This window comes from Hyperolius riggenbachi, chromosome 12 (assembly GCF_040937935.1).
Source record: "Hyperolius riggenbachi isolate aHypRig1 chromosome 12, aHypRig1.pri, whole genome shotgun sequence".
Lineage (NCBI taxonomy): Eukaryota > Metazoa > Chordata > Amphibia > Anura > Hyperoliidae > Hyperolius > Hyperolius riggenbachi.
Genome location: NC_090657.1, coordinates 150,394,702 through 150,421,704, shown reverse-complemented (window position 1 = coordinate 150,421,704; position 27,003 = coordinate 150,394,702). Strand labels below are relative to the sequence as shown.

At 43.1% G+C, this 27,003-nt stretch overlaps 1 protein-coding gene across 15 annotated transcripts in view; it reads left to right on the top strand.

Annotated features, from left to right (window-relative positions):
- Window positions 1-27,003, top strand: part of ZNF385C (zinc finger protein 385C) — a 526,232-nt gene that overhangs the window by 436,807 nt on the left and 62,422 nt on the right. For all 15 annotated transcript variants that reach the window (XR_011025353.1, XR_011025355.1, XR_011025354.1 and 12 more), the window contains one exon: window positions 21,838-21,991. Coding sequence is in view for 11 of the 15 variants with exons in the window: in XM_068263763.1 (XP_068119864.1) it covers window positions 21,838-21,991 (154 nt within the window). In the remaining 4 variants the exon portion in view is untranslated. The remainder of the gene's footprint in view (window positions 1-21,837; window positions 21,992-27,003) is intronic.

Genomic DNA, 27,003 nt, shown 5'->3' with positions numbered 1-27,003 from the left:
ACTTCTTGACTAATTGATTTCCACCCTGGATCATATACTATAAAAAGGCAAATAGCTATATACGTGCTGTGACTAAGGCAGTTGTCTGGACTATTCGGGATAGACTTCTGGGCTCTTCTGTTCCTCACTGGTAAACTTGTTACGTGACACCCTGGGCCAGCAGTGTGATCTACCTACGTGCCAATTATAGGCCTTCCTACAAAATCCAGTGACCACCGTGAAGGGATGAGAATGCCTGGTTAGCCAGGGACTATGAGACCTGCAATAGGCAGCTGAGCAGATTGCATTGCCAGGCTGATTCTTTGTCTGATAAGGTCATCACAGTTCTATGTGTGTAATACACAGGGACAATATACCTTACCTGGGAAAAAAATACAGATAGATATACCACATGTATTACTGACATTTCTTTTTCTTTACCTTTGTAACTTGTTCAGCTGCTCTTCTTACCCTCCATTCCTTTGTTATTATGTTCTTCTACCATCTGAAGAATGTATTCACACATAAACACACAATTGTGGTACTTTGTTAGCAGGAGAAACCTTTGTATACAGTTATTTTGCAGGTGGTGGATTGTGGTGTTATGTTTTATAATGCTTACAGTGTCATTTTTGAGTGTGGTACTATTATTTTTTAATGTTAATGGTCAGAGAATATTTTATTTCTTTATCGCTGTTCTTTGCAGACATTTTATAACATTATTTTTGTAGGTTATTTTATCATTTTATGGACAAGGGAGATATTTTATAATATTATATTGTCGTGGATGGCTTACATTGTTATATTTTAGGTAAGGGGGTTAGTATATAATCATTAATAAAACATTACAACCCTGTAGTAATATAACTGAGTAGGAGAGTTTTTTATAGCCATATATTGCTCCTGAGAGTTTACGTTATAATTTCACATTGCTTGCTAAGGACCAATTTATAGTTTTTATTACTGAATATGATATGGGGCATTTTACATTGTTATGTTTTTATAGTAATAGTTCTATTTTAGTACTGACTGGGGTTTATGTGAGACTATTTTATAACTTTGCATTACTTGCAAGAGTATAATTTTATAATGTTTATCTCTCTCTCTGGAGGAATAGCCTATATGAAGTATTGCTTTGCAAGTGAGGATATTTATTAATGTTTTATTTCTTTCTAGGGGTTCTTTAATAATGCATTATTGTTGATTGAGGATTATAATATAGGTTTGTATTGCCAACTAGGAAGGATTTTCAATGTTATTTTCTTGGCAAGTGATTTATATTATAATTGTATATTCCCTGAACAATATTATTGTAATGCTTTATTACTGACTGGGGTTGCTTTATAATTTTAAATGGCTGGCTTGAGTACTATGTCATGTTTAACATAGCTAGTGAAATGATATCATTCTGTACCTCATTATTACTTTGAGGTTATTTTGCAATTTTTTATTTCATGCAAAATAACTATTTTATGTTATTACAGGCAGGGAATCAATTTAGTAATGTTTTATTACTGGTTAGAGGAATGTTATAATCTTACATTATGCACTGACTGAGGATTACATTATCGTTTTAATTACTTTTTAGTGATGTTCTTATCTAATGTTAATTAAGTGGCAGATGAAGCAGTTAACAGGGTTTTATTTCTTGGAGGAAAATATTGTATGGTGGTTTGTTGCTAACTTGGAACATTGTATAAAATTATATTCCTAGTTGAGAGGTATTATGTAATGTTTTACTGCTCTTGGGAGGGGGGAGGGTTACAGGGTAATTATTTCATGATATATCTGAGTCCGTATACTGAGATAGTTTTACAAGGTTTTATCTTTTCATTACTGTCTATGGTAGTTATTTTATAATGTTGTGTTTTGTCTGCATATTATTTTTAATGGTTCCTTACAGGTTGGCAGATCATTATGTAGTGTTTTTTTGTTGCCAAGTGGATGTTTATCATCTTATATTTCTGGTAGGGGTTATGTTATATTGTTTTAATTACTTTTGACAACTGAAATGGGTTGGGTCTTTTTCTATACAGCTGGAAGGGGGTGTTTAATGAGCTATATGATTATTCTTACTCTTGAAGAATGTATTTCACAATATATTATTGCTGACTCAAAAATTTAATTTCATTTGTGTGTTACTGTATTTTGCCAGAGTGGGAATTTGTTTACAGCTTTGTTCTAATTTGGTAATACTATTGTATAATGTATCACCCGCTGTTGAATAGTTTTCATGCTGTGCTATTACTGTGTTAAGAATAGTTTATAATGTTGTACAGTATTGCTTTGTCATTTTGGTATTGTTAGTAACCACATATTTACCACTAGAATAATGAGGGCTGGCAGGTTGGGGCTTAGAAAAAAAAAATGATACATTCCAAGTCATGAATGGGCATTCGTAATAATCTGAATCATCCCCACTCTGGAAATAACGTAACCGTGATCTTTTAATTTAAGGCTGGTTTCACAGTGGGACGTTACAGGCGCACGTTAGAGCAGCCTGTAACGCACCCCACCGCACAGCAATGAAAAATCAATGGGGCTGTTCACAGTGCCCACGTTGCGTCACAAGACAACGTACTGCATGCAGTACTTTAGACGCGGCCGAGCCGCGTTTGACTGCTTGCACATGCTCAGTAATGTTGTGGAGGAGCGGAGAGCGGCCAGGCACATGGCTAATTAATATGCACTGCACGTTGTGACGTGCAGTGTTTACTTCCTGGAGCGGCCGCTCTGTGCGGCGATTGGCTGGCGGGACCACGTGATGCCGCATGCGCAAAAGAGTGCGCATCACGGCTCACTGACGCCAGAGTGAGCTGCACAACGCCGCTCACTCTGACGTCCAGATCCAGCACCACCAGGCGTTGAGTTAAGGGGACGTTATGCGACCTTAACGCCCCCTCTAACGCAACGTCCTGGTGTGAAATTAGCCTAAGGGTAGACTTTGGGGGTTTTTTTGTCTGGTTTTCAATCTAGGTATCAGATAACACCCCTACAGCAATCCCCTACGCAGCCTTCATTTGTCGTCCTCTAGTATCATCTCCTTCATGTTTACAAGACTTTTCACGAGCCTCACCCCTCCCCTGGACTTCCCTAAAACACATCTGTCACTCTCCAACCTTTGAAATCTTAAACCACTCCCTCAAAACTCACAATTTTTAGACAAGCATACACTCTACAGCCACTTACTGAGGTTGTTTTCACAGGTCAGCACAGCTCTGAATACTTTGGCAATAACTTTATCACTTCCTATCATGCTTAAATGATCTATATATTGTTTTGTTGTTTTTTTTTGTTCATGACAAATTAGGCTTTTTGTGGGTGATATTTTTTTTCACTAATTACCTGGTTTTCTATATGCATTTTAAAGGGGAAAAATGAAAAAATATACTATTTATCCACTATAGCTATAATGTAAACAGTTCTATTGTACATTAAACCCACACATTTTATTTGTCTATCTCTCCTATTTTTTAAAACTGTGCCTAATACATGATCAACACAAATTAACTGACTCTATACTTTATTCAGTGCTACCTCTCCCTTTTCTTGCAAAGTTTATCTTACACACCTTTCTTCTACCTCTGGCCAAGTTTTGCTCCTTGGTAAATAAATCCTAAAACACACTGCTAGGTACACACCTTATTTATTACCCCATCTTTTGTTTCCTCCCTATTCCTCTAGATTGTAAGCTTGCAAGGGCTGGATTCTCTCACCCTTTTGTGTCTTAAGGTGCGTACACACGCCGGACTGGAGGCAACGACGGGTCCGTCGTTACCTCCCGCTGGGTGGGCGTGCCAACGACAGTCCGGCGTGTGTACGCACTATCGGCGGACTGATACGGCTGCTTCTGAGCAGAAGCAGCCGTATCAGTCCGCCGACAGTGCCTACACACGCCGGACTGTCGTTGGCACGCCCACCCAGCGGGAGGTAACGACGGACCCGTCGTTGCCTCCAGTCCGGCGTGTGTACGCACCTTTAGAAGTTGCTATACATTTTGTTTGTTATGTTACATTTGTTATTGTAATTACTCTGCCACCAATACTTACCATTGTCTGTAATATAATGTGCTGTATGTTTATTTCTTACTCTGTACAGTGCCATAGAATATGTTGGTGCTTTATAAATCACTAATAATAATGGTAAGAAGTCTATGACATACTTTAAAGAACATTCCTTATCCCTTGCCTAAACAGATTAAAATAAATCTATTAGATGTTGCAATAGTACCTAAATGAAAACACTACACTTTTTTTATTTTTTTTGCCGAAGGGGAATCTGGGAGAAATGAGAAGAGTAAGTATTGCTACCAACACTAAAGTCAGGCATTTTTATAGACCGATTTGAGAGGGCCTTTCAGTATAAGACTGAGGCCAGAAACCCACTAGGAGCGATTTTCTGAGCGCTTTGTAATTTGAAAGCTCCTGCTAATGTAATGCTATGGGTGTGATGCCACTTGAGCGAAGTGATTTTATAAAAATCCCCCATAGCATTGCATTAGCAAGAGCTTTTTTAAATCACTAGCGATTAGAAATCGCTCCTAATGGGTTTCTAGCCTAACCCATACTTTACAATAACGCTATTTTAAGCAGGGACACCTCGCATCATGACTGAAGTTGCAGCAACTGGCAGCTGCATCTAGATTTCAGTACCTTTTTAATAAACTTAGTAATACAAACTAGTTGCTAACATTTGCGACTAGTCACATCAAATAGTTACTAGTGGCAGTTACTAGGCACAGCAGCTAGTCTCTGATTTGCAAATTGTTGCTAGTAGTGACCATAGTGACCCAGTTACCTATGTTGCATGGCCATCCTAAGAACTTAAAGTAAAGATTAATAATATTACAAATACCTGTTTAGCATAACTTTGCGCCCTCCCGACCCCAACATGTGTACACAGGCGCCTCCGAACCTTTCACAGCGTTGTAGCCGGAACTCATTGGACCTGAGGAAGCGGCTTACGCCGAGAAACGCGTTGTCCCAGTGCTGTTCGCAATTAATAAATGAAATCATATTTTACCATATCGTTAAGGAAATTTTAGTTTTTTTTAGTTCATTTTAATTTTTCTCTTCTAAGAGAATCCACTTAGACTCAACTTCTCAATTTGATGATCTGTATATGATTCTAATTGGGCGCCTCCGAACATTCCAAATTTATCTATCATATCCTACCTAGTAGGAGATTTTTCGCTCTCTCTCACCAGGAGAGTTGAAAATATCTTTTCATTTTTGGAGTTGCGACCAAGAAACTATCGAAAAAGGCCGAGTGGAGACGGTATTTCTCCATCTGCACGCACGAGTGGTTGCCTCTTTAGAGCAACCCACCTTTGTGAGTATAGTTTCACTAAAATTCTGTACTTTGAACCTATCAAGAGGGTATTACACCAGATCGGGCTCCCGGTGGCCGGGTGTTTCTTTGTGCTTGTTTCTTGCCAGTTTCGGTAAAATAAAAATGATGATATTATTGATGGGGTCCGGGGTGCAATTGACAGAACCGGCATCACGTAAACGAACTATGGGAAATTGGCATGTATTTTTATATTTAATCACTAATGTGCTGCTGTAGTACATGCCCCTGATGAGTCATTGGACTAAACGCGTTGAGAGGAGCTTATGACAGCAGTATGGAGACGTGTGGGGGAAGACTGATATGCGCATTTTTACTTCAATCTTTGTGAATGCAATGTACTTTTATAACTTTCATTCATTCAAAACTGAGTTACGCTATGAGGGGTCTGCTTGAAGGTTCCAATTTAGCGATAAGAGTTGATACAAGTGCCTTGGCATCATAAGCATGTTGTGCTGTTCTGTGGTGGAATTAGGATACCCATTTAGTAAGCACGCTCTGAGTGCATGTAGGTGGGAGTTTTTTCCATGCGTGACATACTGAGGTTACAGTTGGAGTAATCCTAAATGGAGTTGCTGCTACAGTATTTACACTAGTGCTGTTTCTCTGTGTTTTTGAGCCAATAAGGTACTGTACAGCATGGGGGGAAAAAGGAAGCCCTTATGGGGCTTAGAATGGGGAGGGTGGAGGAGAAGGAGTGGAGGGGGTCAGCTAGGATGGTGCGGTTGAGATTGTGCAGATCTCTCTGCCTTCAACCAGGTGGGGAAGGGGGGTGGAGAGGATAAAGGTGAGGAGGTGATGGCCAGAGAGGGAGAAGGGTGCAATGTCCAGGTTAGTGAGGATGTGGTTTTTTTTTTTTTTGAGAATATGAGGTCAAAAGTATGACCAGCAAGGTGGGTGGGGTTGTTGGTGTGTTGGGGGAGGCCAAGGTATTTGGTGATGGAGAGTAGCTGAGTGGTGGCCAGAGTGTTGGGCTCATCCATGGGAATGTTGAAGTCCCGGTGGATGAAGGTGGGGAGGTCAACCGTGTAGATCATTTTTTTTTTTTAAATACAGTCTACATTTTCTGGATTGCTCATGATATCTCTACTGAGGTTCCTTGTAAGTTCCTTGGAAGCCACTGGAGACTTTTAGTACATGTAAAGATATAAATGCATTAGTATATGGCTTTTTGCATGTAGAGTACCTATGCATACCACATGTATTTGTATATCTTGAGATGCACACATCCACAGCAACTATACAATACATTCTAAAGTAGGTGACTGGCCAGCTGGAAAAAAGCTGCATGATACAATATTGTCAAATCACATTAGATAATCATTGGATAAACAAACCCATTGATTAACATTGGCTATCTGTACTAATATTAGCATGTTTGTATGCAGGAAAAAGATGCAAAAAAAAGTGTTGGGGAAAAACCTAAAAAATATGCTACAGCCAGACTAATAGCATTTTCAGAGGGAAGGTGGGGCTAGCTGACTCCTTGTGTTTTTCTGTTTTACTTTAAAATAAAGTGCTAGGCCTTCTGCACATAAATCATTTGTGACTACATTTTGTATTATTACATAATTTTGCTGTCATAAGCGCGAACAAGAATAAGAGGGTCAGTTCATCCGTCATGTTAGCAAAGATGAAAATTTGCATGTTGATTTCTTTCTGTTACATTATTGCCAAGTAGCAAGGAAGTTATATATTCCCCAGGAACAAGCCTATTTTTTCTTCTTTTTCTCATTTCAAAGCTACACCGAGTTTTTGATAGCTGTTACAATCTTAAAGGCAGTGGCGTAGCTAAGGAGCTGTGGGCCCCGATGCAAGTCTTACATTGGGGCCCCCAAACACTCTATACGTAACAATTGATACAGCGCACCAAAACCTGCCAATGGCAACTACAGTGTCAGATGTGCAAGAAGGGGATGGAGAGCAGTTTGTTAATGATTACCACTAGTCCAAATAGCTATAGAAGTCATTATTATGAGCACAGGACCAATAGAGAGCTAATACTGCAGTTGAGGGAGGGCCCTTCGGGGCCCCTCTGGCCCAAGGGCCCCGATGCGGTCGCAACCTCTGCAACCCCTATTGCTACGCCCCTGCTTAAAGGGACTCCGAGCAGTGCAGAAACTATGGAAAGATGCATATCATTTTAAAGCTCTCTTTCTCCTCTTTCCAATGATATATAAATCACCGCCCTACGCCTTTTAGTTTTCGCTATTTTCGCGATTGAAATTGCCGCGGCCACGATTTCAATTGCGAAAATAAAGAAAACTAAAAGGCGTAGAGCGACGATTTAGGTGTCGCCAGAAAGAGGAGAAAGAGAGCTTTAAAATGATATCCATCAAGCCATAGTTATATTGTATTACACAGGACGACACTTTCCCCAGTGTCAGCAGCTCCATTCAGCAGAAAAAGTCGGCCTGTGTAATACAATGTAACTATGGAAAGATGGATATCATTTTAAAGCTCTCTTTCTCCTCTTTCTGGCGACACCTAAATCGTTGCCGTACGCCTTTTAGTTTTCTTTATTTTCGTGATTGAAATCGTGGCCGCGGCAATTTCAATCGCAAAAATAGCGAAAACTAAAAGGCGTAGGGCGGTGATTTATATATCATTGGAAAGAGGAGAAAGAGAGCTTTAAAATGATATGCATCTTTCCATAGTTTCTGCACTGCTCGGAGTCCCTTTAAGCATAGAATTTTTTTATTTGGTAGCTGGTTTACCACATGAGGTAGGGACTTGGCCAGGAACCTACCCATCTGGATGCCATCCTGATTAGACCATATTCCCTCCATTGTCCAGTAGAGGAGAAAGGGTAAGTGTCAAGTGACCAGGGATGGTGCTTACATAGGAGAAAACTGTGCAGTTGCCCAGGTCCCTAGAGGCTGAAGGGACCCCCCAAGTCTCCCCTCTTAGGGTGGGTGCAGAAGGTGCAATTAGCAATGAAGGTTGTAGAGTGCACACAGAGGAGCATAATCTCACCTGTCTGGCCCACATGCTCCTCCTTCCATCCTCAGGGTGACCTTTATTGTCCATGTATCTCGCCCCCCGCAAGCGTTGTCTCCGTACCTATGACCTGCCAGCGGGCATGGACAAGAGGCACAGGCAGGGACAGAGGACGATGCACACTGAGAAAAGAAAGATAATATTGCACTCTGCATGATTTGTGAGGGGGGAACCCTAACATCAGTATCTAGGTCGGGAGAGACAAATGCTAGACAAATACTGCTATATGGGGGTGAGGTTGGGGGACAAAGGCTACCCTAATATGGTACTTCTATATGGTAAGAGTTGGGGAATAAGGGTACCCTAATACTGCTATATGGGGAGTAGGGGGGTAAAGGCTGCCCTAATACTGCTATGTGGAGGCTTTATAGGGGTAGGGGAGGACAAAGGCAGCACTGGATTTACCATAAGGCACTGCAAGCACGTGCCTACAGGCGCCTGATGATGGAAATGTGACTCACTTCCTTCCGCGAGTGGCTCCCTCCCTCCTACCCTATACAGTTCTGAGCAGAGAGTAAAGGGCAGTTTACTCTCCTGGCTCTCGGCATTCCACTGATGAGATCTTCCTTTAGTCAGGGTCATCTATAGCAACTTAATACTGAGGGTACCTCTGGCTACCTAATACTAAGGGGCACCTGTAGAGCTGAGCCAGCCAGCCAGCCAGGACATATGTGCCTATAGGCTCCTGTGATGTAAATCCAGGCCTGGACAAAGGCAACCTAAATACTGCTATTTTTTTGAAGGGGGGAGGGGGCACAAAGTCTCCCCTGACACTTCTATGGAGGGGTTAAGGGACAGGAGGGGTTAAGGGACAAAAGCCACCTAATGATTGCTCTAATGCTGCCATCTATAGAGTAGGGCGAAGGCACAAAGGCTGACTAATTCCACTAGGTGGGGGAGAGGTTTGCCAGGGCCCCATTTCACTTAAAACCAGCCATGTGGGTGGCAGCTTATGCCATGCCATTCTCTAGAAAGCTACTCTGAGAGGCAAAAGGGTTCTGTGATGATATATGAAGAAGAAAAATATAGAGAAGCCCCATCTCTTAGTAACATGGCCATGTTATACAGATCCGGAAACAATGTATTTGCAGTCACATTTACCCCTTCCTACAGCCAGTTTTCTATTGTGCAGGAAGGGCCTCTCCCTCCATTTTTGTATGAATGCAGTTTGTCCTTCAGTATTTTTCTTATAATTCTGTGCATTTTTTGTTATATTTTGAAAAAGACCGATGGCTGATTTCATTTAATGCAAATACGATACGTGGGCTTGCAGTAGATTTGTATATGTAAGCAGTATGGTTATGCCCACAGAAAACAGTCCACACATGAATACAATTATTCATATTATGTAAACTGACCTCTTTTACATTTGTCTCAAAAAGACAGAATTCAGCTTCAGGCTTTAAAAAAAAAAGGTTTCCGTAGAAAGCAATTGTGGCAGCAATGCGGAATTTACTGGCTGCCACAGCAGCTGAATATTGCCATTGCATAGACACAAAAATGCTAATATCGGCTATGGCTTTCAGAGTGTCTGTGGTAACTTGGGATAGTTAATAACGGTGTGTGTTTATGTATGTTTTCTCTTCACATCTTCAATTGCTTCTTTTTTCAGTTGTGGACCTCATCGGGGGGGCCCCCATTCTCCAACACAACAATAGATCACTTATGATAATGGGCAATGACTCACTCAGTGTTATCAGCAAGCAATATATTTCTATTATCATTATCTTCTTTGGGGGGGGGGGGGGGGGGGGGGCACAGATCGCTTCTGCTGTTAAGACCCGTAAATGTGAGCCAGTTTTTTACTCCTGACTGACATATGGAATGATTGGACTGTTTTATAATTCCAAGTGATCACTGTTGCAGACTGATTTGGAATTGTTGATAAAGAATCATTTACTTGGTCATTTTCCTATTGGACTTGCTGGTAAATATTGACCAGTTCTGTCAGAGAGCTGGGCTTCTTAGCACGTGGATAGATAAAAAAGGTCAACAGTTCATATATTTTTGCACTCTGAGACACGGGGCAGACTGTTTCACTGAGCTGAAACAAATCAATAAATATACTTTTTTAATGTTTTTAAACATAACACAAAACTGTGGGATATCTAAAGGTGGGCATACATCACGCGACTTGGCGGCCGATTGACCATCCGATTCAATGAATATAGTCAAATGAATATCGGCGCTGCTAAGAGCATACCCGATTGGCGATGCGACCAATTTCAGGCCGAAATTGGTCACATGTATTGATTGGACATTCTGCAAAACGTTGGGCAGACATACTTGATCGGGTGCGTGGCAGTAACGGCATGCAATATCAGGACGAATGCAACGAAACTCCAGCTGCTGTCCCCCCAGTGAAAAGTGTGCCACCCCGGTGCCCTTGCATATGAACACTTTACCTATCAGTGTCCACCGCTGGCTCAGTCTCTGCACTCTTCCTCGTATACACGCGCCCCACGTGGTTGCCGGCATAACGTTGGGCATGTCTGTGATGTCACTCATGTGCCCACGTTCCACATGGACCATGTGTGTGTGAGGAGGAGAACAGAGCTAGCAGCGGACACCGACAGGTAAAGTATTCATGCACTGGCACTAGGGGAGACCGCGCTGGGGGCGACAAGGCAACATCACCAGGCCGATTCCCGCAAGGGAATTGGCCTGCGGTGTATGGGCAGCTGACAGATCTCTCGCCGATCAGATTTGATCTGAGAGAGATCTGTTTCTTGGTTAAATCTGCCCATCATTGCTAGATATATGGCTACCTTAAATATACTTTTAGGAGTAGGAGAATAGATGATTGTTTTTCTTATCCTACCTAATAAAAGGCAAGTGTCACTGCGTCGGTCCGTGTGTCAGTGCTTTTTAGCACTGCGCATGTGCAGGGACAGACGCAGAGACACTGCCGAGAGGCGGGGGAGGGCGGGGCCAGAAGGGACCGGCGTGTGTGTGCGCCACAGCATGTGTGCAGGGCGTGTGCGCGTCACGTGCGCACGGCGAGGCACGCATGCCACGTGCGCACGTGTGGCGAAGTAAGACAGACCTAGCCCGTTTTTAAACGGGCTAAGGCCACTAGTCAGTTTATATTCAGTTACGCTTCACTTGAAAGCTTTCTGAATCACTGATCCAATGATTACGATGCAGAACAGGTAACATGATACAATCTTGGCAAGGACAGTATCTGTGTGGTGTGAACAATCTACACACGTTTGAGTGGGTTTCCGCTGAAAATTCGAATTTCACTCCACATCCCAAAAACATACTTGTAGGATATATGGCTTCTCTCCAATATAGGCCTTAGAGTGTGCTAGGGATGTTTGCATGATTGTTCTAGATGGGACCCAGAGACTATGGAAATTAAAAGATGAGCAGGGCAGCCTTGTACTGTAATTGGAATATTTTAAAAGGGAAATTACTTCTACATTTGACAAAAATCATTCTAGTCAGCCTATCTGCAATGATGTTACCTGGCAGTAAATTGACTTTTTGTCCATTTTCCGCCCCATTCTGTATTGTGTATCCTGAAACATGGTAACTAGGCCCCATTTCAGCAGACACAGGCCTTTATCCAATTAACTTTTCTCTTGAGTTTTCTCTCAGGAGATATTTGTTTGTCTTAAAAAAAAAAAAAACTTTTCAGACCTGAAAAATGAAGAATTACTAAAGTGAAGGTAAACAAGTAATATCAAACTTTTTTTTTAGTAATTTGGTTTGAAAATATGTACTTGAGGAAAAATCAGGATTAAGGTTAATAGGATATGGGCCATAATCTTCATTGTGTATGGCATCCTTGGCAGATAGTAGATTGCAGAAGGTACCCCCTGCAGATGAGCAAATCATGTCCATGGGCTTCTGTAGCAATGGACCACTGCTATTACAGAGAGCTGATGGCTCTTCCAGCTGTGCACCTTGAAAGAATGGCTTCAGTTCGCAAAAGGCTGTTTGATAATAAAACAAAACAGGTCTGTAAAATACCGCATTTGCTATGTTAGACATTTTTTCCAAATTCACAGAGATTTTCACAGGTCGGTAGAAGTTTGGTAATTTACGGGAAAATATGGCTTTAATTCACTAAAACTAATCTGCTAAACCACCTAAGGAGTCTGTTCTGTTATGAGGATGTTTTCCCTCTTCTGTGCATTGACAGCATTACAATAGCAAGAGACATCCTCGGCATATCTTTAGATCTACATGTTCCCTTCTAGTCCCTCTAAATCTATCAGTCTTTCTTATTATTTTAGATGAACTTTCAATAAACAGAAGACACACAATGCTTGGATGTTTTCTCAAGTTGCTCTTCTGCATCTTGGAGCAGGAGTCTAAAGCTGGCCATACACTGGCCCAATTTGCCGCCATTTCGACAGCAGATTCGATCACTGGGATCGAATCTGCTGCCAATCGTTCGCGCTACACGCCGAATTTCGATCCTTTTCGTCCGATCCCGTCGATTGCTCCGTGCGGAAAATTAGCGTCGATCGCCCGCGGGTAGGGAGCGCGTCGCTAGCGGCGTTCGAATACCCGACAACCGACGCAATAGAGCCACATACATTACCTGCTCCGCCGGCACGACTACCCCCGGTCACCGCTGCTCCGTGTCCGCGCTGGTCTCCTGCCCGGCAGGAAGTTTAAACAGTAGAGGGCGCTCTACTGTTTAAACTTCCTGCCGGGCAGGAAGAAGTAAAGCATGCCGGGGCCGGAGTCCAGAGCGGAGACGGAGCAGCGGTGACCTGGGGACTGGAGTCGCGCCGGCGGAGCAGGTAATGTATGCGGGCATGCAGGCGGGGGGAGCGGCGGCAGCACCACCACCACCACAACAGATTGTGAACGGTTTCAGGCTGAAATCGGTTCACAATCTGTTTGCAGTAAAGGTAGCCATACAATCCCTCTCTGATCAGATTCGATCAGATAGGGATCTGTCAGTTGGTCGAATCTGATGGCAAATCGACCAGTGTATGGCTACCTTAAGGGTTACTGTCTGAAGGGCTGCAAGGAAAACCTCTATCTGTGCCAGCTCTCTTCTCTGCTGCCTGGTGGAGAGAAACTTGTCCCACCTGACTGCATATCTGTATCTGTCCTGTACCTTGATGAAGGGGGCCCAGCACAGCCCGAAACGATTATTATTGATGATACGGTCGCTTGTGTTATAGGTGATGGAACAATAAATGCAGTTCCTTAAAAGTGTGGTGTGCAGACCTTTCTTGGATACTTGGTTGTATGGTTGTGACTTGGTCCTGCTCTCACAATTACGGACTGTTGGTGCGTACCGTGCGTGATCTCTTGGACTTGTTTGTACAAAGCTTAATGCCCATCAGAGCCAGTAAACCTACCAGCAGCATATATTTGTGATGTGAGAGGTAACCACACCAAACAAAGAATGCAAGCATGCAAACTCCATGTAGATAGCACACTGGATGAAAACCTGATGTTTACTTAGCTGCTGCCCAACTGTTCTGTAGCCCTAGCCAAGGGTACTTGTGCCAGCAGTCATACCCCTAAGGTTGCCGTTCCAACAGTCCCCATGAACACAAGTAGGAAGATCTATAGTAGGTTTGGGAGGTATCTTGCAAAAGGAAACACAAAATGCTTTAGACTGGGACCACACTTGTCAGTGCAGAAAATGTGCTGGTTTGTCCACATGCGATGTTTTGCACACTGTGTGGGTTGTCTGCTTACAAATGTAGTTATTCCATTTCCACAGTAGCTAAAGATTGTCAAGATTCCTGCATGCTGAAATCAGATTCAAGTGTGAACTATCCCATGGATAAATAAAAAAAACTGCCTGAGGGCTCCAGAATTTTTGCACAAAAAAATCCAAAAATGTCAGAAGATCCCCAGCCCAAGTAATTTAAATCTGAAACAGAAATTGTGAAGGCAAGAGGATGGGGTAACATCTCACATCGACTTATGTTGAATTGAACAAGACAACGTCATTAGCAATAATAATAAAAAACTGCTCAAATATGCAAAAAGAAATTATTTTAATTGTTACAAAAACCTACACCACATAAAACGACCATATAAATAAGCAGGCATGCAATCATCACCACCGTTGTACTCAGGGGGGCTACCACATTTGTTGGTAAAATTTAACCTTTGGTTGAATATAGGATAGCAGGCACTTATCCTGAAGAGTTCATAGAGTCAATAATCAATGTTTGGTCCAGTATAGGTCGCTTTCCTTTACTATAATTGAAAAGAGACAGTTTATCTGAATAATTCATATACAAACTGTAAACACCCAATAAAAGTGTAGATAACAAAGTGCAGCGTTCATATGGCAGTTGTGCTCCAAACCAGGGCCGGGCCGAGGCATAGGCTGGAGAGGCTCCAGCCTCAGGGCGCAGTGTAGGAGGGGGCGCAGAATTCATTCAGCTGTCCTTCCTAATTGTGTTTGAAGCAGAAATAAATAAGAATAGGGGATACATGGCAGTGACTGCAAGCCAGATAACTAGATATTAAGGTGTTGGGGAGGTTGTGGGCCCTGTGGTGCCTCTTAGTCTAATAGCAATCAGTGTGTGATGGTTGGGGTGGTAGGGATGGAGGGACGCACTTTGGTGTCTCAGCCTTGGGTGCTGGAGGACCTTGTCCCGGCTCTGCTCCAAACCTATACACAATCCAGTTGTATGCATCATGAGTCGATGAATAATGACCCAATAGCAGTCTTCCTGTTGATAGACAGATAGTTTGCCCAATTTCACATCTCCACTGGGAACCTGCCCCCGCCCATGCTGGTGCGGGTGCCTTTGGTGGCCAATTTGGCTTTATCTTACCTAGGGCTTCTTCTAGACCCCTGTAGTCCTCCTGGTCCCTAGCCGTCATTCTGCGTTGTTTCCTTCAGTCGCTGTTCCCCGGAAAGCTGGCCGACTTAGCCAGTTGCCGGACAATGCACTCACCACCTCAATCGCACTCATGTTAGCGGGAGCGCTCGGCACATGTGCAGTTGCAATTTTCACATATTGCAAAAGTGCAGAATGCTCCTAGCTACGGAAGCATGATCACATAGGAGCACAGTCCAGGGCCACGCATGCAGCTGTCCGAGGAGGTACATTGGCTGAAGGTAGCAGCACGGCATGACGGCAAGTGACCAGTAGGACTACAGGGGGCTAGAAGAAACCCTAGGTAAGTAATGCTGGGAATACACAATGAGTTTTTTTCAGCAGATTTGCTGGCCGATCGCTTTTTCCCGATTGTTTTTTCTGATCGATTTCCATTCATTTCTATGAGAAAATCGATCAGAAAAACGATCGAAATCAGATCGGGCCTGACGGAAATTATCTATTGAGCCATCTATCTGCCAAAAAACCTCATGGTGTATTCCTGGCATTAAAGAACATTTTTCACATTTAACATTTCCTTTATGACTGGTTCACACCATGCAGTTTCCCGTCAGATAGACAGGTCGAAATGATTATTTTCGACAGGTCTGATCTGATTTTTAATCACTTTTCTGATTGATTTTGTATAGAAGTGATTTGTATAGAAAATAGATCAAAAAAAGTTCAGAAATCAGATCGGACCAGTTGGAAATAATCGATTTGATCTGTCTATCTGACGGAGAAATTACATGGTGTACCAGGCATTAAAGCTTTGTACAACCCATGCAATTTTCCCTTCAGATCCTATTTGAATGAGTGTTCAGATCTGGTATTGAATGTATATAGTAGAAAGCTAGCATACACATGTATGCAATCCTTTATAATTCCAATCAGATTTCCAATCTTTTTCCAATTGGATATCAAAAGGACATACACAGAGATGGATAGCAAATATTTGGATAGATATTTGCCAGCTTGCCTGATGATCTGATGATCCAGAAAGAGATCGATTCTGAACTTGGGATCTGGATCCTCCAGCGGCTTCTCACACCCTCCTCCAGACCACCGTCGATGCCCGGGACCCTCTAGAAGTGCGCGTCCGCGCTTCTCTTCATACACAAGTGCAACCGTACTGCAGTAGCACCCTGGAGTCGCTAATGGATGAGCAGCTGTGCCTTACTGTGCAGGTGTGGTCGTACTCACGTAGGCGCAATACAGCTGCACTTGTGCATAAAGAGGAGCGCAGCCACCATAACCTATCCGACAAGCTGTTGTATAATATGTTCCAGGGATCCGCATGTAACAGCGGTACCCATGGGGGCCAGGAGGATGTGGGAAGCCTCTGCAGGATCCAAAGGCTTTCCTCCTCTTAGGTGTCTCATTTTCTGGCTTTAGGTTTGCCTCAGGTACATTTAAAAGCCCTCCTCAATGAAGTATCGCTGGTTTAATACTTTGGCTATCAGCCATGTGGCTTTATGGTCCTGCTTTCTTTTCTCTTTTAGAAACTTTAGATTTCCTTCTTTTATTGCAGATGAGGTGCTGGTAGGTCATATTCAGAAATATATTCTTCCTGTGTCAGTCTAGAAATGGGTTAAATGAGACACACTGCAGAGGACAGGACGGCCAGGCTGCTCTTGCTGTACTGCATTGTCAGTCTGTGCTCGGAAAAGGTTTCCCCCCCTCCTGTCTCTTATTGTGGCTGAGTCTTATCAGCATCTTGCAGGCTTGCCATCAGTATGCACCTCATTATGCCTACAATAATGTCCTCTGAATGCAAATAGATCAGCAGCAGGCGTGAAGCCCCCCATGCCGTGGACTGGATGTACAGACTGCTATCACCCTCCTCTGCGTGCTTATTTTCTGCTGTAGTGGAGAATGTTACAACATCGCTGTGTCTTGCATGGGGCTCCCCCTCTTATCTTGGGAAACAGCATTTGTTAGAGCACCTGTCTGACAAAGATTCTTATTTCAAGGATAGGGTGACCCAGGCTGTAGAGAGATTAGAGAGCCCGTTATAAAAGTCTGTGACCAATTCATGGCGAGAGACCAAATCTGATTTTTTTTTTCTGCCTACGTCTATATTTTTGGAAGCCTTTTAGCCCACTTTTATGTAGCTTGTCTGTGTGTACATGGAGGAAAGCGACAGCGAATGAAAGACAAAGCTAATGTATGTGGCATGCAATTAGATGTCAGCTTTCTTCCCCTTTCTGCACAGGGGAATGGAGCACAGAATGTGCCTGGCTGCTCGCTGGAACTGACATCTATCCTAGAATTGTGTCACAAAAATTAAAGCAACTAGCAGCATACATTTGATAAAGAAGGTGTCTGTTTAAAAGGGATTGCAAAGGGAGAAACAGGGGGGTGTGCTTCTGACCAGTTTCACCTGACTTATATACTGGCTGCCTCAAGTCTAACTGACTCTCGTCTAATTAAAATGGCAAAGCGTTGCAAACTGCAATCGCCTACCAGATTGTGCAGGATCTAAGGCTAACTCCCTGACATTCCTGCAGGAGTTGGCCCATGCAAATACTTGCATCTCAACAGGGGCGCCGCGTGTAGGCCTCCTTGTACCCCCAGGAAATTAAGGGTTTGCAAATCAGTTTGCAACGCTTTGCCATTTTAATTAGACGAGAGTCAGTTAATATTTAAATTTGAATGAGTCAATAGACTTGAGGCAGCCAGTATATAAGTCAGGTGAAACTGGTCAGAAGCACACACCCCTGTTTCTCCCTTTGCAATGTCTGTTTAAAAGGGCACAGGAATAGTGGCAGTAGAATATCGGTAGATATTCTACTACTTCATTCATATAGTAAGGGAAGCGTAATACAACTGGGTGAATAGATAAGTCCGAGGGGCAGTGTTATCAACCACCTCAGATCCTGTGGGATACTACTCACAGCAGTTGGTCAAACATCATACTGGGAAAGACATACATAGGGTGCAAATAGATACAGTGACACAACTTTGACATGTTTTTCATCCCGAAGGGCCTCGTGCCCTTCCGCTCAGTACTATATTCCGAAGTTGTTTGTTATTTATTATTCCGAACAGCTACATAAAAAAGAAATCGCTTACGCAGTAGTATAATGCTAGGTACACACAATGCAATTTTCTGACAGATTTACTGTCAGATTATTTATTTCCAACATGTCCGATCCGATTTCCGATCGATTTTTCGAACAATTTTCCATTCACTTCTAGGAAAAATTGTTCGGAAATCAGATCGGACATGTTGGAAATAATCGATCTGACAGTAAATCTGTCAGAAAATTGCATTGTGTGTACCTAGCATAATTCCCATAGTTCATAGTGCCTCTGCATCAAAGGACTACCAATTATGATGTTGTCAAGCTGCAGGAAAAAAAAGCAAACTTTACTTCCTTGCAACCAAGACAAATTGCGCAGTTCAGGTCAACTCAAGAGTCTCACCTCCCAAATCATGTACCTGTGTCTCACCCTTGCCAGAAGCCTACCCAGGAATTAATGAGGAACTCTCTCCTTGCACAATGCCTTACTCAATGTGAACCTAACCCCCAAAATAAAGGCAATAACTGCTCAGTGGAAATCAGTGGCCAAAGCAGCCCTTTATATACACTACTAGTTATAAATTACAATAAATCAACATAAGTAACAAGAATAAAACATTATTATTATTATTATTATTATTTTTTATTTATATAGCGCCAACATATTCCGCAGCGCTTTACAAAGCACAATAAGACGACAAGGGGAACATAGATACAACTAACAAATGTACAGCAGAGTTCCAAGCAGCACAAATATTGTTACAAAACAGTAAACATTAGGAGGATGACCCTGCCCTTGCGAGCTTACAATCTAATGGGTGGTGGGGGACACACTAGGTAAGGGGGTGGAGGATGGATGAGGCAGTGATTCTTTGCCTCTGATTACATTGCGACAGATAAGTAAATAAGGGCTATAGAATGTTATAAGCTTGTCTGAAAAGGTGTGTTTTAAGAGTGCATTTGAAGATGTCCAGGTTTGGAGCATGACGTACAGGCTGTGGAAGAGAGTTCCAGATAAGGGGTGATGCTCGTGTAAAGTCCTGGATGCGAGCATGAGGAGGTGGTCCCAAAATAAGCACAACCTGAAGGAGGGGCTCTGGAGGACACGAACAGGAAATAAACAGTCCTCAACTGCAAACCCCGACTAAGAGACAGCTGTGCACAGACTCAAAAGCTGTCCTCCCCGACATCAACCACAACATTATACAGCGTAATCTGTACCAAAATGAGGTCCTCACAAACAATCACTGACCATTACCTGAACTCTGAACCCCTATTGCGGCCTCTGCAATGACAGTAAAATCAACTCAGCCTAAAGTACCCTAAGCAAAAACAAAAAACAAAACAACAAAAAAACAACAACTCCCACTAAAACAAAAGCAAATACTTTGGGCGGTTGAGCTTGAAATACCTCAAGAGTTTACCCAGGAATAGTTAGCCCTCCCTTCCTTTTCCTTTTCCTGCTAGCCTCCTGCCACCCAATCACCAGCTTCCTGTCACTATAGTTTGCCCCCCACCCCCCAACTGTTAACTTTTTCCATCAACCTAATTCTCACCAATCACACACACTCACTGCTGAAATTAACCTCCTGAGACACGCTCATAGCTCCATTGGTGTACAGCTACTTTATTGACCTGAAGAAGCTGAGTATCACCCATGAAATGCATTGTCATTGCTGTGCTAATAAATAAGGCAGAATTATCCATCTGTGTCATCAGCGGGAAGTCATTCAGAAAGTAAGTCAACATTTGCTTCCATTTTAAGCTGTAGCCAGCAGATAGGGGGTCACCAGGAGAAGAAGAGAAAGAACATTGGGGGGGGGGGGCATTAATACTGTATTTCATTGTGGAACCCTATTATTTGTAGTTACTACTTTGATTTCACCTACATACTGGACTTCTCTCTACTGTACCAAGAGGTACAGACTAACCTGCAAGATCATGGTGACCCAGAACTCATTGGAGTATGTAAGGGGCTACAATGGTCCTAAAAGCCCCCTTACTAAAATGCATGGAAAACAAAAGTTTGCTTTCTTAAAACAGAAAGAATTTGCGATAATTCAGGTTGGAGTGAGCTTGAGATGTCTCCTATTGCATCACTGCTGAATTTATGCAAATTAACCATTGTTGCCCTTAGAAGCTAAACACACCTCCAGATCCACTGGAATGCAATGATGTGTCAGCTTGTTAACCACTTAAGGACCCACCCTTTACCCCCCCCTTAAGGACCAGCGCTGTTTCAGCTGATCTGTGCTGGGTGGGCTCTGCAGCCCCCAGCACAGATCAGCGTGCAGGCAGAGCGACCAGATCGCCCCCCTTTTTTCCCCACTAGGGGGATGATGTGCTGGGGGGGTCTGATCGCTCCTGCCTGCCGGGTGTTGCGGGGGGGGGGGCACCTCAAAGCCCCCCTCCGCGGCAAAATCCTCCCCCTCCCTCTCCTACCTGGCCCCCCCTGGAGATCCGGGCTGCACAGGACGCTATCCGTCCTGTGCAGCCAGTGACAGGCTGTCTCCTGTCACATGGCGGCGATCCCCGGCCGCTGATTGGCCGGGGATCGCCGGTCTGCCTTACGGCGCTGCTGCGCAGCAGCGCCGTACAATGTAAACAAAGCGGATTATTTCCGCTTGTGTTTACATTTAGCCTGCGAGCCGCCATCGGCGGCCCGCAGGCTATTCACGGAGCCCCCCGCCGTGAATTGACAGGAAGCAGCCGCTCGCACGAGCGGCTGCTTCCTGATTAATCAGCCTGCAGCTGGCGACGCAATACTGCGTCGCTGGTCCTGCAGCTGCCACTTTGCCGACGCACGGTATAAGCGTGCGGTCGGCAAGTGGTTAATTTGTACAGAGCCATAATAATCCAACATGCATACAGACTGTTCCGGATTGGTTGATCCTCATCAGTGCATGGCATGGATTAGTTTGGCTCTATGGAGCAAACAAAAGTTTTTTCCATAGCATTTTAGTAAAAAAAAAAAAAAAAGTTTTAAGAAAGCAAACCTTTGTTTTCCTACTGTACCAAGAACAACATCAACCAACTTTATGTTGCATAAATACATTTCAGCACCATCTTCTCGCAGAGCTTGAAGTAATAAGTGCAGCTTTCAGTGGTGTAGCAATAGGGGATGCAGAGGTTGTGGATGCACCGGGGCCCTTCCTCAACCACAACATTAGCTCTCTATTGGTCCTGTGTTGGGAATAATCATTTCAATAAATGCTTTGAATAGTAGTAATCATTAACAAGCTGTCCCCCATCCCCTTCTTGCACCTCTGACACTGTGGTTGTCCTTGGCAGGTTTTGGTTCGCTGCATCAGTTGTTATGTATAAAGTGCTTGCGGGGCCCAATGTAAAACTTGCACTTGGGCCGAAAGCTCCTTAGCTACGCCACTGATAGTTTTGTACCTTTTCAAACATTTCTTATAGAATAAAGCCTCACAATGATGTGAAGTGTCAGATTAAAATCATATCTTGCTGCACGTTTGGGAATTATAATGCAGTAACTGCAATATACCCACCTAGTATTGCATTATTAGACTATACAGCAGTCGTCCTTTGCTTTAATGTAGTTTTTTTTATTTCCATGCTCTGCGTCTGCCATAACAAAGCAGGAATGTTGAAGGTCTTTAAAATGGTCATTATCCTCATGTCTCTTTCATCTTGTATCACAGAACCAGGCTGAAGCTCATTACAAGGGTCACAAGCACGCACGCAAGCTTAGAGCCTTGGAGAGCGCGCGGCACAAGCACAAGCAGAATGGAAAACAGGAAAGAGCGCCAGCTCCCCCAGTGGATGCCAAAAGAAGCGCGGATTCTCAGACTGAAAGTAAGATCATTTCCTAAGGAGCGTAACATTACTTCAATCTTAAAATCTACATTATTACAGAGTTATTTTACTATTTTCAATATCCATAGCAATTTCAACAGATAAATGGGTCTGACAAGAAAAAGCTCCAGTGCACAGTATTGAAAGGCAACAGGAGCCTTGTTCTTCTCGACTTGTCTATGTTTTACTTGTACGGTTAATTCCTTTATATGTCCTGGATGTATTCAGTCTGCATGAAACAAACCTGAAAGGAATTTTGTCAAACATCTGACATCCCCGACATAGCTGGCACTGCATATTGCTGGACATGATCTGCACTCAGGGGCGTAACTACAGGGGAGAAGCCCCTGCAACTGCAGGGGGGCCCAGTGCTGTGCACAAATACTACTTCACTCCCTCTAATAGAGAGGTCAGTCCTTCAGATCACGTCATTTTGGGGCTACACTTGTTATGGTGGTGAAGATTACGATGTCCACACTTGTTTTATGACCATTACAAAATGGGTCACAAGGGTTTGGGAAGGGAAAGGGTTTGAACATTGGGGGGCCCTATCAAAGTTTTGCTAGGGGCCCATGCTTTGTAGTTACGCTGCTGCCTGCACTCATGGGTACTTCCATAGGGGTAAACGGGCTCCAAGCTCGTTAGGGGCCCCACAAGTCAGGGATTGTAGAGGTCACAAGTTTACTGTCAGTGTGAAAATACTATGGGCCCCTCATTCAGTTTTGCCTAGGGCCCAATTTAACATAAACCTGTCTCTTCCTACACTTACCTCCCCTACCCACCTAGGATGTCAAGTAGTTCTAAAGCTGGCTACGCGTAGTTAAGCTATATACACAACTTAGAATTTCCTTACTCAAAATGATCGTTCATTATTCTCTAGTTGAAAATCTAGAGTGTGTACAGTTGTCCCTGTTCTTGGTTGCTGCTCCTTCAGTCATCAAACAAGGTGGATCATTCTTGAGCAATGCTACTGTAGTTCCTGCAGTGGGCTATCTCCTGATAGTCCTTCCCCCTCACCTCTCAATACAACAGAATACCCTGCCTATCTGGGATAAACTTGATCAAGGAAAAACTGTCACCTGATATGATCATTTGATACATGCATGTTCCCTTAGATTGCAGAACAGTTGTGCTCATGATTGGTATTCACTGATGAAAGTAGGGAGTACTAATCAATTCGCCACACTGGAGACTGAATTCTAATCAAATCTCAGTAAACCCTGATAAGAAGGAATAAACCCCACTACTGTGTAAGGTACAGCTCCATGTAGCGTAAAATCACTGCTCATCCCGGGTCAGAATCTCCTTTACATTCTATAATAGAACAAGGCACTTCAGATATAGTCAAACACCGGCCAGGGGTCCATTGGTCGTTGCAATATCAAATGCCACACACCCAATCGAGCCCTTGCAACCAAGATTTTCCCCCATACCCAATCAATCCATTTGACCAATTTTGGGTGGTAATTGATCTAAAGATCATTTGGGCTAACGTCAATTGGCCCACAATATCCAGCAGTGTATGGGCGCCCACTAAGGTTCCCATTAATGGTTCAGTCTCCCAAACAATCGACAGTACGATCCATCAGATACCGTTAATAGCGCTGATTGACAAAGAATGATCGTTCTGTGGATCGTTCCATCAATCCGGATTTCGGATGATTTCTATTAGCCTGATCAGATTGCTTATCATGTTGCCCACCGCTGTTGGGTCTGAACAATTCAATTGGATGGCCAATCGTTCAGAAGATTGTACCGCTTATGGGCACCTATATTGTCATTATTTCATAGAAGAATTTGCAAACCAAATGAAGAATATTGTAAGAAGTGATGTTTTTCCACAGAGAGCATCTTATTATTTAGTATTTATATAACGCCGACATCTTCTGCAGCGCTGTACAGATTATGTTGTTTTGTCACTTAACTGTCCCCTCAGATGGGCTCACAATCGAATGCCTACCACAGTCATATGTCTATGTTTGTGTCGTGTAGTATATGTATCATAGTCTTGGGCCAATTGTAGGGTGAAGCCAAGTAACTTATATGTAAGTTTTTGGGACGTGTGAGGAAACCAGAGTGCCCGGAAGAAACCCACACAGACTCAGGGAGAACATACAAACTCCCTGCAGATAGTGCCCTGGCTGGGATTTGAACCGGAGACCCAGTGCTGTAAGGCGAGAGTGCTAACTATTACACTTGAAGGGTATTGTTTCTTCATATGATATTTATTGTTCAGACTGGGTGACGGTCATCTCATGTTTATGGGGGGCTGTATGCTGGATATGTCATTCTTCCATGGTTGAACTTGCAGACACGATCTGACCACCAACAGACTTCTGGTGTGCTGGCAGTGCTGCATTGTGGGGCAGAGGGCTCATTCAGACATCCTTGTACCTGGGGGGCTGACCACCACCTTATACTTATAAAAATGATGAATAACGCACGCACGCACGCACACACGCACACACGCACACACGCACACACGCACACGCGCACACACACACACACACACACACACACACACACACACACACACACACACACACACACACACACACACACACACACACACACACACTTTTCCATTCTTTGCTATGTACATATAGATATGAGATAATGAGGTTAGTACCTTATCCAGTCAAACATCGGGTGACCATCATCTCCACTCTGTAGATACATATTAAGCCCAATCTTCACAATACGATTCTTTGCACGATTCAATTACGATTCTATTTACGATCCGATTAAATCCGACATGTCCGATCGGGATTCGATTCGATTCAGTTCGATTTGCAATTGCAAAACAATGGCTAATCGAATTGCATCGAATCCCGATCGGGCATGTCGGATTTAATCAAATCGTAAATAGAATCATAATCGAAATGTACAAAGAATCGTATCATGTAGATTGGGCTTTAGAGTTTATTATGGCTCCCAGTGTTGTGGATTTACAGCCTGAGCAATGTTCTCTTCATACAAGTTGTTTGCTACATCTGGAACTAAATTCTGTTGACAGCACTGAAATATAGAACTAATAAATGCACAGTTATGTCATTTTTTTCTACCGCACTACAAAGGTTTTAGGTAATATGATTAGAGTACAAGGTTCTTAAATCTTCAGAACATTTAACTTCATTCACGCCCCAGGGCTCACTATGCACTATATAGCTCAAAGCCACTCCAAAGAAAAATAAACCATACATATGTGGCTATCGCCATTGGTTAAGGGTATTTTTAATAAATATTTTAAATGGTGAATCCTAATTACAGTGGAGGAGTGAGGATTTAAAGGAAATGTCCTCAAACAAGCTGAAATAGTTCCGGTACTTTCCATCTGCAGATCAATTTCCATAACCTGATTTTCCCTCTCCCTCCTCCTCCAGCCAGCCTGGAGTATGGAGCGCAGCAGTAATGCCAGGCAGAGAATCCCCTTTGATGTCCGTCATGGATGTTAACATGTCCCATGTCGGAGGATGGAGATAAGCCCAGAGAAGCATTTGTTAATTGCTTTTGAACTTGGCTTTGGAGATAATTGCTTGATTGCCCCAGCAGGAATCCAGTCCCTGTAGAGCCCACATGCGCAGAAAGAAAGATGGGAGAAAATTACGCACATTGTGATTTTGAGCTTTGACTTGTTCTAGGCACCGTTGGTGAGTGTTGCAGCTGAACAGAACTAACAGAGCATATATTTCCTGGCCTGTGGCTCCTATTTACACGCTGTGCAGGCAGGACCTCTAGTGTACAGATAAGGGATGGATGTAATGGGAAATTTCTCCTCTCATGAATGGACTTTAAAGCCAGTCCAGCGGTATTATGGCAAACATTGCATTTAGTCACTCACAATAAACCATAAGTGTTGTACGGACTCATATCTGCCATATTTTATGGAGCTGCCTTTGTTTATTACATGCATGATGCTGGAGAGATTCAAACTCCTCCTGTGATAATGGTGCTGTGTGTGAGTAATAAACAAGTAACGACGAGAATTATAACTCCGCTAAATCTTGAGGGCTTATTGCAGAAATGTTCCAGCATGTTAGAAATGTGCAGTCATTTGTGCATAAACTTGCTCAGAATAGTAGCAGTTAGCAGAGAGTGCCCGACTTGCTGATGGTGGGAGGCGGCAGGCTTTCCACAGCATCAATGTGCCAGTCATCATCAGCACCACCACAGATTCCCCAGTAATCACCGCACACTTCTCATTTATCATATCTATGCTTTTATAATGAAGCAGTTTTTGAAAGAAAAAAACATAGGAGTTATTGTCATTGGAATACGCACACAATAGTCATTAGGCTTTATCTGAACCACTTAAAAGCGCACAGTTATAAAGGGTATGAGCTTGGCACTGTACCTGAATACTGTGTAGGGCTGAGTCACTTGGCAACCACTGCTAGCCTTTGTAGGCCTCCACGGAATAAAGCCATTTCATATAAAAGACAAGTATGTTAAATAAACTCTTAATTGCCCCTAGTCTGTAATAAAGTAAATGAGCATTACTGATTTTGTATAAGAACACACTGTATCTGAATTTACATTTTTGAATTTGTGCGCTGAATGAACCTAATGCAATTAACCTTGCAGTGAGCTGCGGTACCCAACAGCTTGGTGGATCCTTGATTCATTAAACTGATGTGAAATTTAAAACACGGGGCCATATGCAATTCACTTTTTCACCTATGTTTGCTCCTAGGTGATATTTTTAAACTTGTGAATAAAATGCCTTTTAAGCCACCAGAAAACAAGAAAATACTCAAAATAATTTTGATAGTACCTTTTCACCTACTTTTTGGTACTTTTTTAGTTGAGAAGTACTGAAAAGTTATTTTAATCGAAGAGGAAAAATTATCTCCTGGGAGAAAAGTCAGGTGAAAAAGTAAATTGCATATGGCCCAATGTGTGCAAGCCGTGGTGATCAGACTCAGCATCACTTGTTATCTGCTGTGGTCAGCCGAGCCTTCTGGCTAAACTACCATAGTCCTGGAGACTGTCCAAGGTACTGAACATGCTTA